Below are 12,857 nucleotides of genomic sequence, written 5' to 3'. Positions count from 1 at the left end.
GCAGAGTCTTTTTACCCATATCCAACACAGATTCGGCGTCCCTGTGGACGAATAAAAACATTATAAAATGCTTCCTCGAACAGTTGAACTCACTACCCTCTAGTCGCTTCACTGAGAGCCTGGACCATTGCAGATCATGGAAAGAAACTTTAACTGGACACAAACAGTTCAGTCTATGACTTTGTTGCTGTGCTAAATTTTTGCATACGCAGCAGTTTTAAATTCAGCCTGCTGCTGGTCTGAACGCCTACGAACACATTCAAACTAGCAGCAGCAAACTGTGTCAGCTCTGTCAACAGTTAACTGAGCAGCCACCTCTGCAGAGGTTTTCTTTTACCGTAATAACAGTGTGATACACATCTGAATGTTCTCAGTGCTTTGCTGAAACTCCCGAACCAGCCTGCATTCTGACTCTTAATCAGTGTTCAGGTACTTCCTGTTTCCTGCTGAACACTCTCCCAGAGGAGCAACGCAACAGAGGAGCAACAGTGTCGCCTGCTGATTCAACTGGAAACACACAACCAATATGAACCCTAACACAGCTCCAGTACTCTGAACTAGGGCTGTTATCAAAGTTTGTTAAGTTTGTGTTTCGTTTTTTTGTATCTTGTGTTTTTGTATAAATTTGAAATCACAACAAATAAAATGAACAGAAAAGCAGTCTATAATACATTTAACAGGTTATTTTCATCTTTGACAGCCTTACTTTAAACCCACTGTTGCATCTTGTACAGTGTGCACACTTACCATGTTTGGGGTCACAGAGGTTCCCAGCATGCATCATGGATGGCTTGTCGATCCATCATGGTATCCTGAGCTCATATTAATCTCCTTATAATTCCACTTTAAGCACATTTTACTTTGTAATTCTGGTTTGAGCTCCTGTTTCTGCAGAACTCTTTTCCAGAAGAACATCTGAGGTGAACAGTGACACCTGCTGTTTAATGTGGGAATGGCAAGCAAATGATTCCCTCCAGGAATTTTTGAGGATTTAGGGGGGTATACTGGCAGAAATTGAATATTGCCTCACAGCACGGCTCCTGGTTCAAACCCCAGGGTGTTTGCATGTTCTCCCTGTGTCAGCGTGGGTTTCCTCCAGGTGCTCCAGCTTCCTCCCACAGTCCAAAGACATGCAGGTTAATTGGTGACTCTAAATTGTCTGTAGGTGTGAATGTGAGTGTGAATGGTTGTCTGTCTCTGTGTGTCAGCCCTGTGATAGTCTGGTGACCTGTCCAGCGTGAACCCTGCCTCTCACCCAATGCAGCACTTTATAAAGATGTACAGACAGTATTTTAGGAGGTATGCAGTTGAGAAGGGGTGATGCTGATGCTGATGGGTTGGTTTATATAGTTGGTTGAGATAGGGTGTCTTTCTATCTAAGGCTGTTTTTCATTTATCTATATTAATGTTTGTAAATCAGTTTGGGACAGTTGTTGACAATTTCCTTTATAACTGAGACATGAATACTAAGAAGGGTGTAGGATTACGTAAGTGCACACTTCTTCCTGCTCTTTTTTGAGCATGTCTGCCCTGGCTGCAACCAGACAACGTTTGGCATTTTTACTTTAACCATTAACAAAATGGTTACCATTTAATTTTCCATCTTAATGATTACAAGCCTTATTGTTTCACTTCTATATGATGTAATGACTTTTGAGATGTACATGAACTTATCACAGAGGGTATAAGAGTGGAATTAAAACTGCAGCATAGGATTTAAAACTGATGTGAATGTTGAAATCTTTTAAGAGAAACACACAGTTTTATTGTGAAGCTCCAACAGTTTCTACATGAACAATAAAATACAACACTGTGTCAACATCAGGCTCCGTGTGTGTGTGTGTGTGTGTGTATGGTAAGCCCTTTAACATTTAATCAGTAGCAGTAATCGGTGGATATCAACAGTTGCTTTTTTCTACAGTTGACAGAATTCCAAGTCGACATATCCATACTTTGATTTTGACTAGCAGAAATAGATTCAAAGATATCTGCAATTTATTTCTTACTAGTGGAATTATTTTTCCCTAGACATCTGTAACTTAATTACAACTTGTCAACTTTAACCATTGACTTCTATCCAAACTCAGTAGCAGATATCTATAATTAATTTTTGACATGCTGACTAGTTGAAGTTCTAATTAATGATGTCTACAGCTAAGTTGTCACTTGTGGCGATGTTCACTGTGGATATCTACAGATATCATAAATGAAATTCTAGAAATGTAAAAATTCAGTTCTGACAAGTCAAAGTAAATTATTGATTTGTCAGCCTGGAATTGTAACTGGTAATAATGTAATTTCAGATATCTGAAATATAATTCTAACAAGTGAAAATGACATTCGTACTAGTAACAATTACGATATCTACAGTCCCTTTTATAATTTCAAGTAAATTCAAGTTTTGATTTTATTCATAAATCCCAATTTCACAAATTATAATTTGCCTCAGAGGGCTTTATAGCATAAAACATCTCTCTAGCTTTGGACCCTCACAGCGGATTACGAAAAACTCCCAAAAAAACATTTAGGGGGGAAAAATGGTAGAACCGGTCCGTCTTTTTTTAATTGTAGACATCTGAAAACATTGTTCTTACTCTTTTGTTTAAGTCTTGCCTTCTCTCTGTTATTGTAATACTATATGTATTATTGCTTTTTATGTTCCTTTTTTTTTAATAATCTGTATTGAGGCAGATCCCAGACCCCATACAATCAACTCCTGTTGTTTTTGAACGTGCTGTATCAATAATACTGACTTGACTTAGTACAAACATAATTACTGATATCTATAATTAAATTAAAGATATCTGTGAATCAGTTTTGACCAGTCGGAGTGTAATTTCAACATGTGAAAATATATTTGTAACATGTCAAAACTGATTTACAGATATCTTAAATTAACATTTCTTCATGTCAAAAATGTAATTTCCACTTGTGTTGTAAAAAATTAAACGTTCAGTTAAAGGGCTTACCATAGTGTGTGCGTGTCAGTAACATGTCCAGTATGCAGTGTCCCACAGTTTTACTTCATAGAGTAAATACAAACGATGGAGACAGAAATAAAAACAAATAAAAACAAGGCAGAAGTGTTCAGTACATTCAACACACAGCAGGTAACAGTCCGTCTGTCTCTGTGTTACAGCTGTGGTCTTCACAAGGAGTGTTGACTGATCGATCTTTGTGCCGGACCAATCAAATTCACCTCTGTCCCTCCCTGACCAATCAGATCACTGGTCTTTCTCACGGCAGCGCCCACAGATTATCAGAGCTCATCCTGCGGGGGAAAAACAACAACGTCAGACTCAGGTTCTCCGTCCGGTTTGTGTTTGGATTTAAGGTGAACAGAGACTCACCTTTTTGTGTAACTGTGGCGACACCTTTTGTAGTCGCTGTCTGATGATGTCAGCGATCACGTTAGCATCCCGGCTATTGATATATTCTCCGCTGTGTTCATACTGTCAACACACACACAAACAAGTTTAAACTTTAAAGAGATAGTTTGGGTTGTATGAGGTACTTGAAACTTGTAAAATATGTATATATGTGAAAGTGATATAGTGGATGTGTACGTAGTAATAAAATAAAATAAATGTTTCAAAACAAATGTATTGGAAAAGGTCCTTTGGTGCTGTAAGGGTTTGATTCAGTGTTTTGTCGTGTGCTGCTTCATCTCATGTTTTAGTACGATATCTAAAAGGTGAAGCTGGTTATTTCTCTAAAGGTGCTGCTGCTTGGTGTGCGTGCACTCACCCTCCTTGTTCCCAGGTAGGGGTAGAATCTGACAGTTGGGTAGGCGGTGATTCCAGCTGCTTGACAGGTCTGATAATGAGCCTGACAGTCCACCTTCCCTGCTCGAACCTCCCCTTTAAGAATCTGTCAGTCACACAGAGAACACCCTCATAAAGAGCCTCAACTACACAGATCGTCTCTTTTAAGAACCTGTCAGCGTGTGTTTAAAGTCACAGCCTGCAGCTGCTAGAAGAGTGGGGTTTAATTTGTCGGTTGCCTCTCCAGGGCTGTGACTGACAGGAGCCACAGAGAAGAGGACATTAGATAACAAGGTTAATTTAGAAAAAGGAAACTGTGTCTCACCCGAGCCAAGACTTCAAACTCTGGGGCGAAGTGTTGACAGGGTCCACACCAGGGAGCGTAGAAATCCACAACCCAGTGATCCTGACCTGACAGAACCTGAGACCTGAAGGACTCTGGAGTCAGGTCCACCGACGCTCTGGGTAAAGAACTGTACACACAAGACATTAATACAAATACAGGACTCCACATCAGCCCAAACATTCATTCACAACAGAAGGACTATATAACGGAGAAGGTGTCTCACCTCAGTGCCCATAACCTGAGTGAATGGGAATCTCTGTGCCAACCATTATAACTCCTGAGAAGACACAAAGACACATCGACAGGATCAATAAGATGACTGAAAAACTCATTGATGATGTTCACATTAAAAAAAATAATGCCCCCACATTCCCATTCAGAGAGACCTAATGTGGCCCAAACAGGTGCATCTGATGGCATCAGATGAGGACCTAATACAGAACCCTGAGGAACTCCACAGCTAATCAGTGCTTTACCATTCTCCCTTCAGTATTATACCTACAATATCTGCTTTTTTTGACAACTTGGGGGGAGGGGAAAGAAAGAAAGAAAGAAAGAAAGAAAGAAAGAAAGAAAGAAAGAAAGAAAGAAAGAAAGAAAGAAGAGAAACTGAAACTGAAAAAATTTGTCAATTAATCAATTATATGATTAATTTAAAAAAATTAATGGCTCAAGTCACTTTTCATGGAAAAATGCCAAAAAATGTGGCATTTACTGCTTTTCTTGGTCTTGCATTACAGTACAGATATACTTTTATTAATGGCAAGCGGCTGTTGCAGCTTTGATTTAGACAGTGACGGGTAACAGGTCAGTTCTGGTGCTGAGCTTTACGGGTATGGGCTGGTGCAGGTTTTCAAAAATGGACCCGTGCAGGACTCTGATCCACACATTAATCAGTTTAGTTGCATTTGTGTGAAAACTCCACTGAAACTTCACTTTATCTGGTAATTATTGAGTGTAATTATTGTAATTTTATTGTTTATTGGCGAAGTGTATAAACAACAATGCAGACTGGAGTCTCTGCTGATGGTGACAACCAGGGATTATCCTGTGACAGCTGCTTAATAGGTCCCACAGCAGATTGAATATGTAAAAATGTATTTAGCGAGACTAAAAATGTCCTGGAAGTATTTCTGTACTGAGATGTAACTCAATCTCATCTCTTCTCATCTGACTCAACAAGTTTCCCAACATATCATAGTGTGTGCAGCATGGAAAACAATGTCTGTACATACAGACTGAGTATTTAAATTTCTGGCAGTACATACATGTAGCGATCTGGCTGCCGGGTGCTGCCGGTGTACAGGCGGATTTCAGGATACGCCCTCACACTCTGACCCTGACAGAAGGACTGAAACCGCTGACAGTCGACTGAACCGACCAGGATCTGACCTGACAGCATCTGGATAGGGAGAGACAGAAAGAAAGAGACACTCATGTTAGCTGTTGTTGCTTTTCAACATAGTACTGAAGGACTGTCTTCATAAGCCACTGGTCTCCTGCTGTGTCTGCCCTGTTAGCATGAGCTAACACAGCAAGACGGCATCTCTACTCGTCATATTTTGCCACTTGGGCAGCAGCAGCGGTTAACATCTGACGCCAAGATGTTAATATGGCTCGACTTTGTCGTTAGACATCTTAAACGTTTTAAATGTCTTGATCACCACATTGCAAAATCTTGGAGGAACTGGCGAGCTAACGCTGACTAGTCAGCTGCCTGTGGATATCAGAATGGTGTCTTTTTGAGAACACAAACAGCAGCAGCAGATTAATCAGTGTTTAGACTTTCTGCACTGACACAGACTACTGAATCAGACGTCTGTGCTCTACTTAACTGAAATATTTGGCAGTGACAGTTCACAGCTGTATGGAATAACCTGTATTTTCAAATATGCAAAACAATGACTTGCAGGCTGTACAGGTGTTTAATTATATTATTAAACTATATTGTATTTGGCCATATCACTCAGCCTTAGCCTCAGTGTTTCTCAATTTCTCTGTGCTGGATTTCTCTACACCGTCCAGGTTGTTTCAGTGTGTGTTTATGATGTGTGTATAATGTGTGTATGATGCGTGTTGTGTGTGTTGTACCCTGGCCATGCGTCTCCACTCTGGAATCAGAGCTTGACAGGGACCGCACCACGGAGCATAGAAATCCACCGCCCAGATCTGCCCCTCAGCTCGACCTGCAATGGACACGACAGGAAAGAACACAGAAGGGAAATTGATGAAACAATCTCAGAACTTATCAGCTATCATCTGATGATGATAAGCCTCTGGGGGCAATGGCCAGTATTTTGAGCTGATCCAGTGTAGCCAGCGGATATCCAGGCCAAGACTTCCTCTTCCATGCACCTGTCATTTTGGCTCATCTCTAGCAACAGATATCCGCAGCTAAATCATCATCAAACTACAGCTGATGGGTTCTGAGACTTCATTTCAGCCAATGCATTACACCTTTTCCTACAGACTGTTTAAGTGCCGTTAAAAAAAGATCGGTCAATCCTTCTCAGACTGCAAACAGACTACAAACGGTAACCAGAAAACTTCCAGTGCCAAAATCTTGTCCTGACACCTTCAGATTCTGCAAACGTGCTGATATCTCTTCATAGAGACAACAGTAGTAGTAGTAGTTATAGTAGTAGTTAGAACAGGAACTAGGAGCTGAGTGGCACAAAATGTCTGAACTAAGAGCTGTGTTTTCAACCATGTCTGTGAGTGAGCAACAAGAAGGGAACAGGTTTTTAGAGACTGTAGTAACACCTTAAAAATGTTTCACTAAAATATCCAGCATAAAGTTTGTTTGCTGCTGCCTGAAGTGGTTCCTCAGTAAAAATGAAAAAAGGTTATAAATTTGAGAGGACTTCTGGTTTTGGCAAAATGCTCTACTAAATCCTGTTACCTTTAACTCTCTCGGCAAAGCTGGAAGGATCCAGGACCACCACAGATGGATTGACCAGATCCTGCAGAGACAGAGAGAAGCTCTTTCAGACAAAGATGTCCTTCATCAAGTGTTGGAGCAGCCAGTTGTAGTTGAAAACATTTTTTGGACAGGTGGCAGCAGTGAGACTCACTCCCTGCTCACAAAACTACGTGTATTATGAAGAGGAAGTAGTGTGTTTTATGCTGTGTCAGTATGTCAGTGGTATGCAGTAGTACCTGTATAAACTCCAGGATGCCGTCAGCTGAGTGTTGTCCTTCATATTCATGAACAGAGGAGCCGTTGAAGATGACGGTGGTGGGATACGCCTGAATATTATACTGAGAAACAGAGAGAAAGACAAAACATGATCAAGCTGTCTGTGTTTTTTTTACCCATATCTGGTCTCATAATTAATGGTGCAGTCCAGGTGTGTATGTGCTCACCATGGAGCAGAGGTTGTGGTGGATGGTACAGTCCAGAGTACCAAACTTCATTTGTCCAGCCAGCTGGATGGAAGCTTTCCTCAGTTCAGGCAGTAAGGCTCGACACGGAGGACACCACTGCAAACATGAATCAAACATTAATAATTTAATATCTAACAAGGTGACATCACAAGCACTGTTTTTAATACACGTTACAGCCTGAGGACAAAACAAATACAAAGTGTCAGGCTCTGTAGTCTCTCACGAGCCTGATGCTTGCAGGCATGTTTATCCATGAGAACATGACTCAGCTCTAAATAAGTAGTACTCTGTTTTCACTTTATACGTGTGCACAATGGCACAGTTCATCTCCTGAGTGTGACTGGTTGTCACTTCAGGGTGTCAGAGGTTGTTAGCATAAAGTTGAACCTTCTCCAGCTTCTCAAAATTGCACCACTGGGCAACACATTGTGAATTTTGAGGCACAAACTGAGTCTCAGTGGGCTGCACAGGGATGTTATTTGGAAGTTGAATTCACAGTGAATGGCAGCCTGTCGCAGCTCCTATGTTTGAGTCCATGTGTGTGTGTGTGTGGGGGGGGGGGGGGGGGGGGGTTGTGCGACAGCCTCAGGAAAATACGTGGGTTTCAATTCACTTGATTTTTAAAGTGATACTATAAAGGACACAGAAACAGACTTCATGCTTTCCATGAAGGATGTGACTTTAAGTAAAGAGCTGAAAACATGCGATGTGTGTGAAGCACTGAGGAGACTATAACCTTCCTCACATTAACACATGACATAAACAAATGCGTCAGATTTTCATCATGTTTTCCACATGCTTTTCTATTGTCTGAGCTCTGACTGGATCTTTTTAACTGAAAACAGACAACTTTTAAACTTTCTCCCCTGCAGTGTTTTTAAGTGGTATCATCGTTGGCACCGCTGTGCAAAGACAACTGGATCTCTTTCTGTTTTACTCAGAGATGAGCAACTGGACACACTGCATTTTGTTTTCCACAGTTACTTCCGTTGTCCCACTGTCCGCCATTTCCTCTACAAGTGATTGTAACTGCAAAGAGCTTACACTGATGCTTCATGCTAACTGGGGATAGCTACAAATAGCTAAAGGGAAGACAGAAGTGCTATGCCCTTCCTGTTGTGGTTGCGCAATGGTTGACACGCTTCCTTTGTGACTCAAGGTGGCTCATTTTTTCTGGGAGATCGCACCCAGTGGCAGACAGAGCTGCACAGTGAAAGTGAGGCCAATAGGGAACCAATCTAAGCCATTACATTATGCAATCAACATTTACTCTATAAAATCCCCTTTTACACACTGTTCACGGCAGGTGTGTCATGCCATTACTAAACCTCGCTGTTCTTTGTTCTGTTCAAATCAATGTCTGTGTAAAAGGGACAGCCGGCAGAATGAGACCATGGATGGAACAAGTTTGACGTTTTGACATGTTATGTGTGCGACCCACAGCCGGGAGATTTAATAAACAGATAGTAGCGGTTAGCAGCTAGGGGTCGGAATCACCAGAGGATCCAGGATACGATATCATCACAATACACAATACAATATCATTGTGATTTTAAATATGTGGTGATATGCTGAGTACTGCGATAAAATATATTGCCTTACATTACCTTTTTTCAACTGTAAAGTATGTCCCCAAAGGAAAACGTTGTCAACATCTGATTTATCTTGTAAGATAAAGTTTTCAGTCTGGTCATCTCACCTCAGCCATTTTTTTTTGCAGCAAAATGTATCTAGTGAACTGAAAAGCAATTGGTTAAATTATTCTAGTAGGCTACCTAAAGTTTAATTTGTATTTGTCCTATTATTTATTCATTTCATTAAAAAATCGATACTTGGCTCTGTGCGACAATATGATATTGCCACTCAAAACTATCCCGATACTATGCAGTATTGATTTTTTTCCTGCATCTCTATTAGCAGCTAACTCAAAGAAGGAGGACAGTGTCAGAAAATATCTGCAAATTGGGGAGACAATAAGGTCTAGAACTTCCTTACCCTCCCTCTGAGCAGAGGACAAGATCAGCCGTCACAGGTAGGGTAAATATTGTTATTGCCATATTAATGCAATTTTTATGTTTCTAAAATGCCAACTCGTATGTTACATGGAACACTAGAGGCTGACGCTGTTGTGTTAAACTCTACACCCGTCAAGTATCTTTTGCTTTTGTGACGCCAGCATGCTGTCTAAAATCACAAACTGGGGCGACATGATGCCGCTGTCGTTTGGTTCGTTGTTAAAAACAAAAGGTGGAATAATGAAGGGATTTTATAGCCACCCTATCGTTCAATTTATGTATAAAAAGGGATAAAAATAAATCAAAGTAAAACTAATCTATTTTTACTTTCATGGCCTCACATCATCGTGTCCCTTTCCTTCTGTGCAGCAGTTTAATGGCAGCAACTGCAAAATTTGACAAAGCAACTGTTCTCAGTGCACTTCTAATATTTGCAAAACAGATGCTGATGGAAACACGTATTAATTTGGGTTTTCTTTTACCAATTTTCTTTCACTACACTTAAATGGAAACTCACCTAAAAAAAACAGACATCACACACACATTTCAGGCTCTCTTACAGTAATTTACTACTCAACTCCCACTGGTAGTTACCTTCTCCCATTGCTGCCACACTGACATGCAATAAAGAAGTCAGTTCCTGCTGCCTCTCTGTCACTGCCTCTCTATCACTCAGTGTTTGAGTAGCAGGTGTGATACTATCACCAGCCCTGAAGGTAAACAGGGACTCAGACAGGCTGGGTGCTGGGTGGCAAATCAAGCGAATCAGTGCTGATGTGTCATTTCTGCCTGTATATTTATGATCAGGATGTGCTGTATGAGACTTTAATTTCTGTTCCTGTTCTTCACTGCAGATGAAGACCACATGTCCTCAACACATTAACATCCACTGACATTAAGTATTTCAGGCTTCAGGTGTGCATCTATCCCTCTAAGATGACCTGATATGTCTTGAGGTACCTAAACCACCACTTTTTTGGGGAAGAGAGTGGCTTGAGATACAGTATGTGATTTCTGAGAGTGAGGCAGATGGGTCATTAATCTGTAACACACACTACAAGTGATATCGTTCAAGTTCTGGTTAAAGTAAGTAGTCACAAACCGGAGCAAAGAAGTCAACCAGCCACGGTTCCTTCCTGTCTGAGGGAAAGTTGTCAGGTCTCAGAGTTGTCACGTGAGCGCGAACGCTGTCCCTCGCAAAACCCACAATGTTGTACAACACATCTTTACCTACACACAGGACAGAAATGATCAATAGAGCGTTAATAAGCAACTACTTTGCTAATCTATTATTCATTTAACCAAACAATTATGTCTTTCTAACTTCCCAAATACAAATATTTAATGTTTTCTTAGTTTTCCATGACAGTAAACTGAATATCTTTTGTACTAGTCAGAAAAAAACAAGATATTTGAAGACATCACTGTGCACTTTGGGACATTAAATGAGAAATTCCTTTTTACTTTTTCCTGTTCCATTTTTATAAACTATACAATTGATAGATTAATGAAGAAAATAACGAGAGCTGCAGCAAACAAATGCATATTCTGGACATCTGATTTCTCATAAAACAGATAAACCTGCTGACCACAAACTAAAAAGAAAATCATGCACAGTCTGTGGTACTGACCGTGGTGGATCTCAAAATCATGGATTCCCAGTCCTTTGAATACGGCTACACAGGATTTATGGATGTAGAGAGACTGACACAGCTTTGAGTCTGCGACACAGTCGACTCTGCCGACCTGGAGAGAAAGACAGCGACAGTCAGCTGGACGTACAGACAGGCGGAGAGAGACATACTGAGAGACAGACAGGTACCTGTATGTGGTCATTTCGGAGGAAAGCTTGTAGCTTCTTGTACTCGTTGGAGGCGGGGCTTCTGTCACCAAACGTAAAACTCACCAACCAGCGATGATGGGCCAGTTTCCTCTGGGGACAGGATGTTACAGAGGGATGTACTTTTTAATATGTATTGTAGAGTGTTGATGTGTAACCTGAATAAAGTAGGATGAGTTTGAGTGTGTATACCTGGAAGCTCTCACTGGTCAGGAGTTCCAGATCGGGCAGGTGGTTGATGACCTGATTGTAAATCTCTTTACTGTCCAAAGTTTTCAGCCACTGCAACATATGCACATGAAGTCAGTGCTGCAGAACTACACACAGTATTACTACAGAGAGTACAACAATGTGCACATACAGACAGCAGTGTGATCTGTGTCTTACCAGGACACCGCCTTTTTGATCCAGGGTACTTCCAGGTGGGAACAAAGCAGTCGCTCCGCTGGTCACCTGAAATACAGCAGAAGCACGAATACTAGTACTGCAAAAAATGCATACCACCTAAAACTGCTGGGCTTATTTTTATACCTGAAAATAAATCTAAAAACAGTTTAGAGCAGCTGAGGGCGAGCTGTGTTCAGAGAGTAAATATCTAACTCTGCTGCTATGCAGATGATACTCTGATTTATATTCCACATGAACCAAATTTTCACAGAATCATGGGAGTCTCTTCACCTTTAAAAAGGCCACAAACTGTGAAGTGAGTTTTTTGAGTATCTTACAGTAGTAGTGTCAGTAGTGCTGCAGTACTGCAGGACCTTACCTGGAAACTGTCACAGAGCTGTTCCTGGGTGGTGCAGTCCATCCATCCCACCTTAACTAGACCATCCTGCACAAACACACATGCACACACAGATCAGAAATCTGTACAATCATTTTTTAACCAACAGAGTCAGTGGAATTTATGACAGTAAATAACAGTCAACACCACATCTACTAACACCTGGGTCTTTAACAGGGGGTCTGGGACCCCTAGGGGATCCTCAAAGTTAGGGGGAACCTCTCTTTTTTTTAAAGAAAGTTAGGTTTTCGGTTTGTGTTTTGTTTTTAGAGGGAGAGGTTAGTTGAGGCCTGGTGTTGTTAGATTGGTTTCTTTTATTTGGCACAACCACTTTGTCCGCTCCTCCTCCACGTCTGGAGAACCTTGTGTTAAATTTGTAAATAAATAAATTTTTGTTTTTACACTTCTGACTCCTTCATTTCATTCTCATGTTATTGTCGTCTTGTGTCTCCCGTTTTCAAAAGGGGACATAACAATTGACCTATGGCTAAGCCCCGCCCTCAAACGTGACGAGCCAATCACAGTGCGTATAGCCATTCCCATACACTCAGACATTCTCTGCCTGGACGTCCATTGAAATGCATTACAGAAAGTCAGTTTTGTTTGGTTTTATGAGCTTTTTCGGATATTTGAAGTTTAAAAAAGGTCAAACGGTGTGCATGGGGTACATGCAACTCTGACACAAGGTATCCTGAGAGGCTGGGCGACCAGGTGTATTTTT

General features: G+C 41.0%; 1 protein-coding gene across 3 annotated transcripts in view; it reads right to left on the bottom strand.

Moving 5' to 3' along the window:
* Nucleotides 1-1,638: 1,638 nt before the first annotated feature.
* The window catches only part of dnajc10 (DnaJ (Hsp40) homolog, subfamily C, member 10), a 19,873-nt gene continuing 8,654 nt past the window's right edge, over nucleotides 1,639-12,857 (bottom strand). For 2 of the 3 annotated variants that reach the window (XM_050048430.1, XM_050048428.1), the window contains exons 10-25: nucleotides 12,119-12,184; nucleotides 11,740-11,805; nucleotides 11,545-11,634; nucleotides 11,335-11,445; nucleotides 11,144-11,258; nucleotides 10,615-10,742; nucleotides 7,477-7,593; nucleotides 7,270-7,371; nucleotides 7,013-7,073; nucleotides 6,202-6,296; nucleotides 5,379-5,512; nucleotides 4,334-4,387; nucleotides 4,090-4,237; nucleotides 3,748-3,870; nucleotides 3,351-3,452; nucleotides 1,640-3,271 (exon numbers count right to left, since the gene is read on the bottom strand). In XM_050048430.1, the coding sequence (XP_049904387.1) occupies nucleotides 3,260-3,271; nucleotides 3,351-3,452; nucleotides 3,748-3,870; nucleotides 4,090-4,237; nucleotides 4,334-4,387; nucleotides 5,379-5,512; nucleotides 6,202-6,296; nucleotides 7,013-7,073; nucleotides 7,270-7,371; nucleotides 7,477-7,593; nucleotides 10,615-10,742; nucleotides 11,144-11,258; nucleotides 11,335-11,445; nucleotides 11,545-11,634; nucleotides 11,740-11,805; nucleotides 12,119-12,184 (1,524 nt within the window). In that variant the 3' untranslated portion in view covers nucleotides 1,640-3,259. Of the gene's footprint in view, nucleotides 3,272-3,350; nucleotides 3,453-3,747; nucleotides 3,871-4,089; nucleotides 4,238-4,333; nucleotides 4,388-5,378; nucleotides 5,513-6,201; nucleotides 6,297-7,012; nucleotides 7,074-7,269; nucleotides 7,372-7,476; nucleotides 7,594-10,614; nucleotides 10,743-11,143; nucleotides 11,259-11,334; nucleotides 11,446-11,544; nucleotides 11,635-11,739; nucleotides 11,806-12,118; nucleotides 12,185-12,857 lie in introns of all 3 variants that reach the window. The other variant, XM_050048431.1, reaches the window with a different exon arrangement.

Source organism: Epinephelus moara, chromosome 7 (assembly GCF_006386435.1).
Source record: "Epinephelus moara isolate mb chromosome 7, YSFRI_EMoa_1.0, whole genome shotgun sequence".
NCBI lineage: Eukaryota > Metazoa > Chordata > Actinopteri > Perciformes > Serranidae > Epinephelus > Epinephelus moara.
Note: the sequence above shows the minus strand (reverse complement) of the source record. Positions and strands in the feature narration are given on the sequence as shown.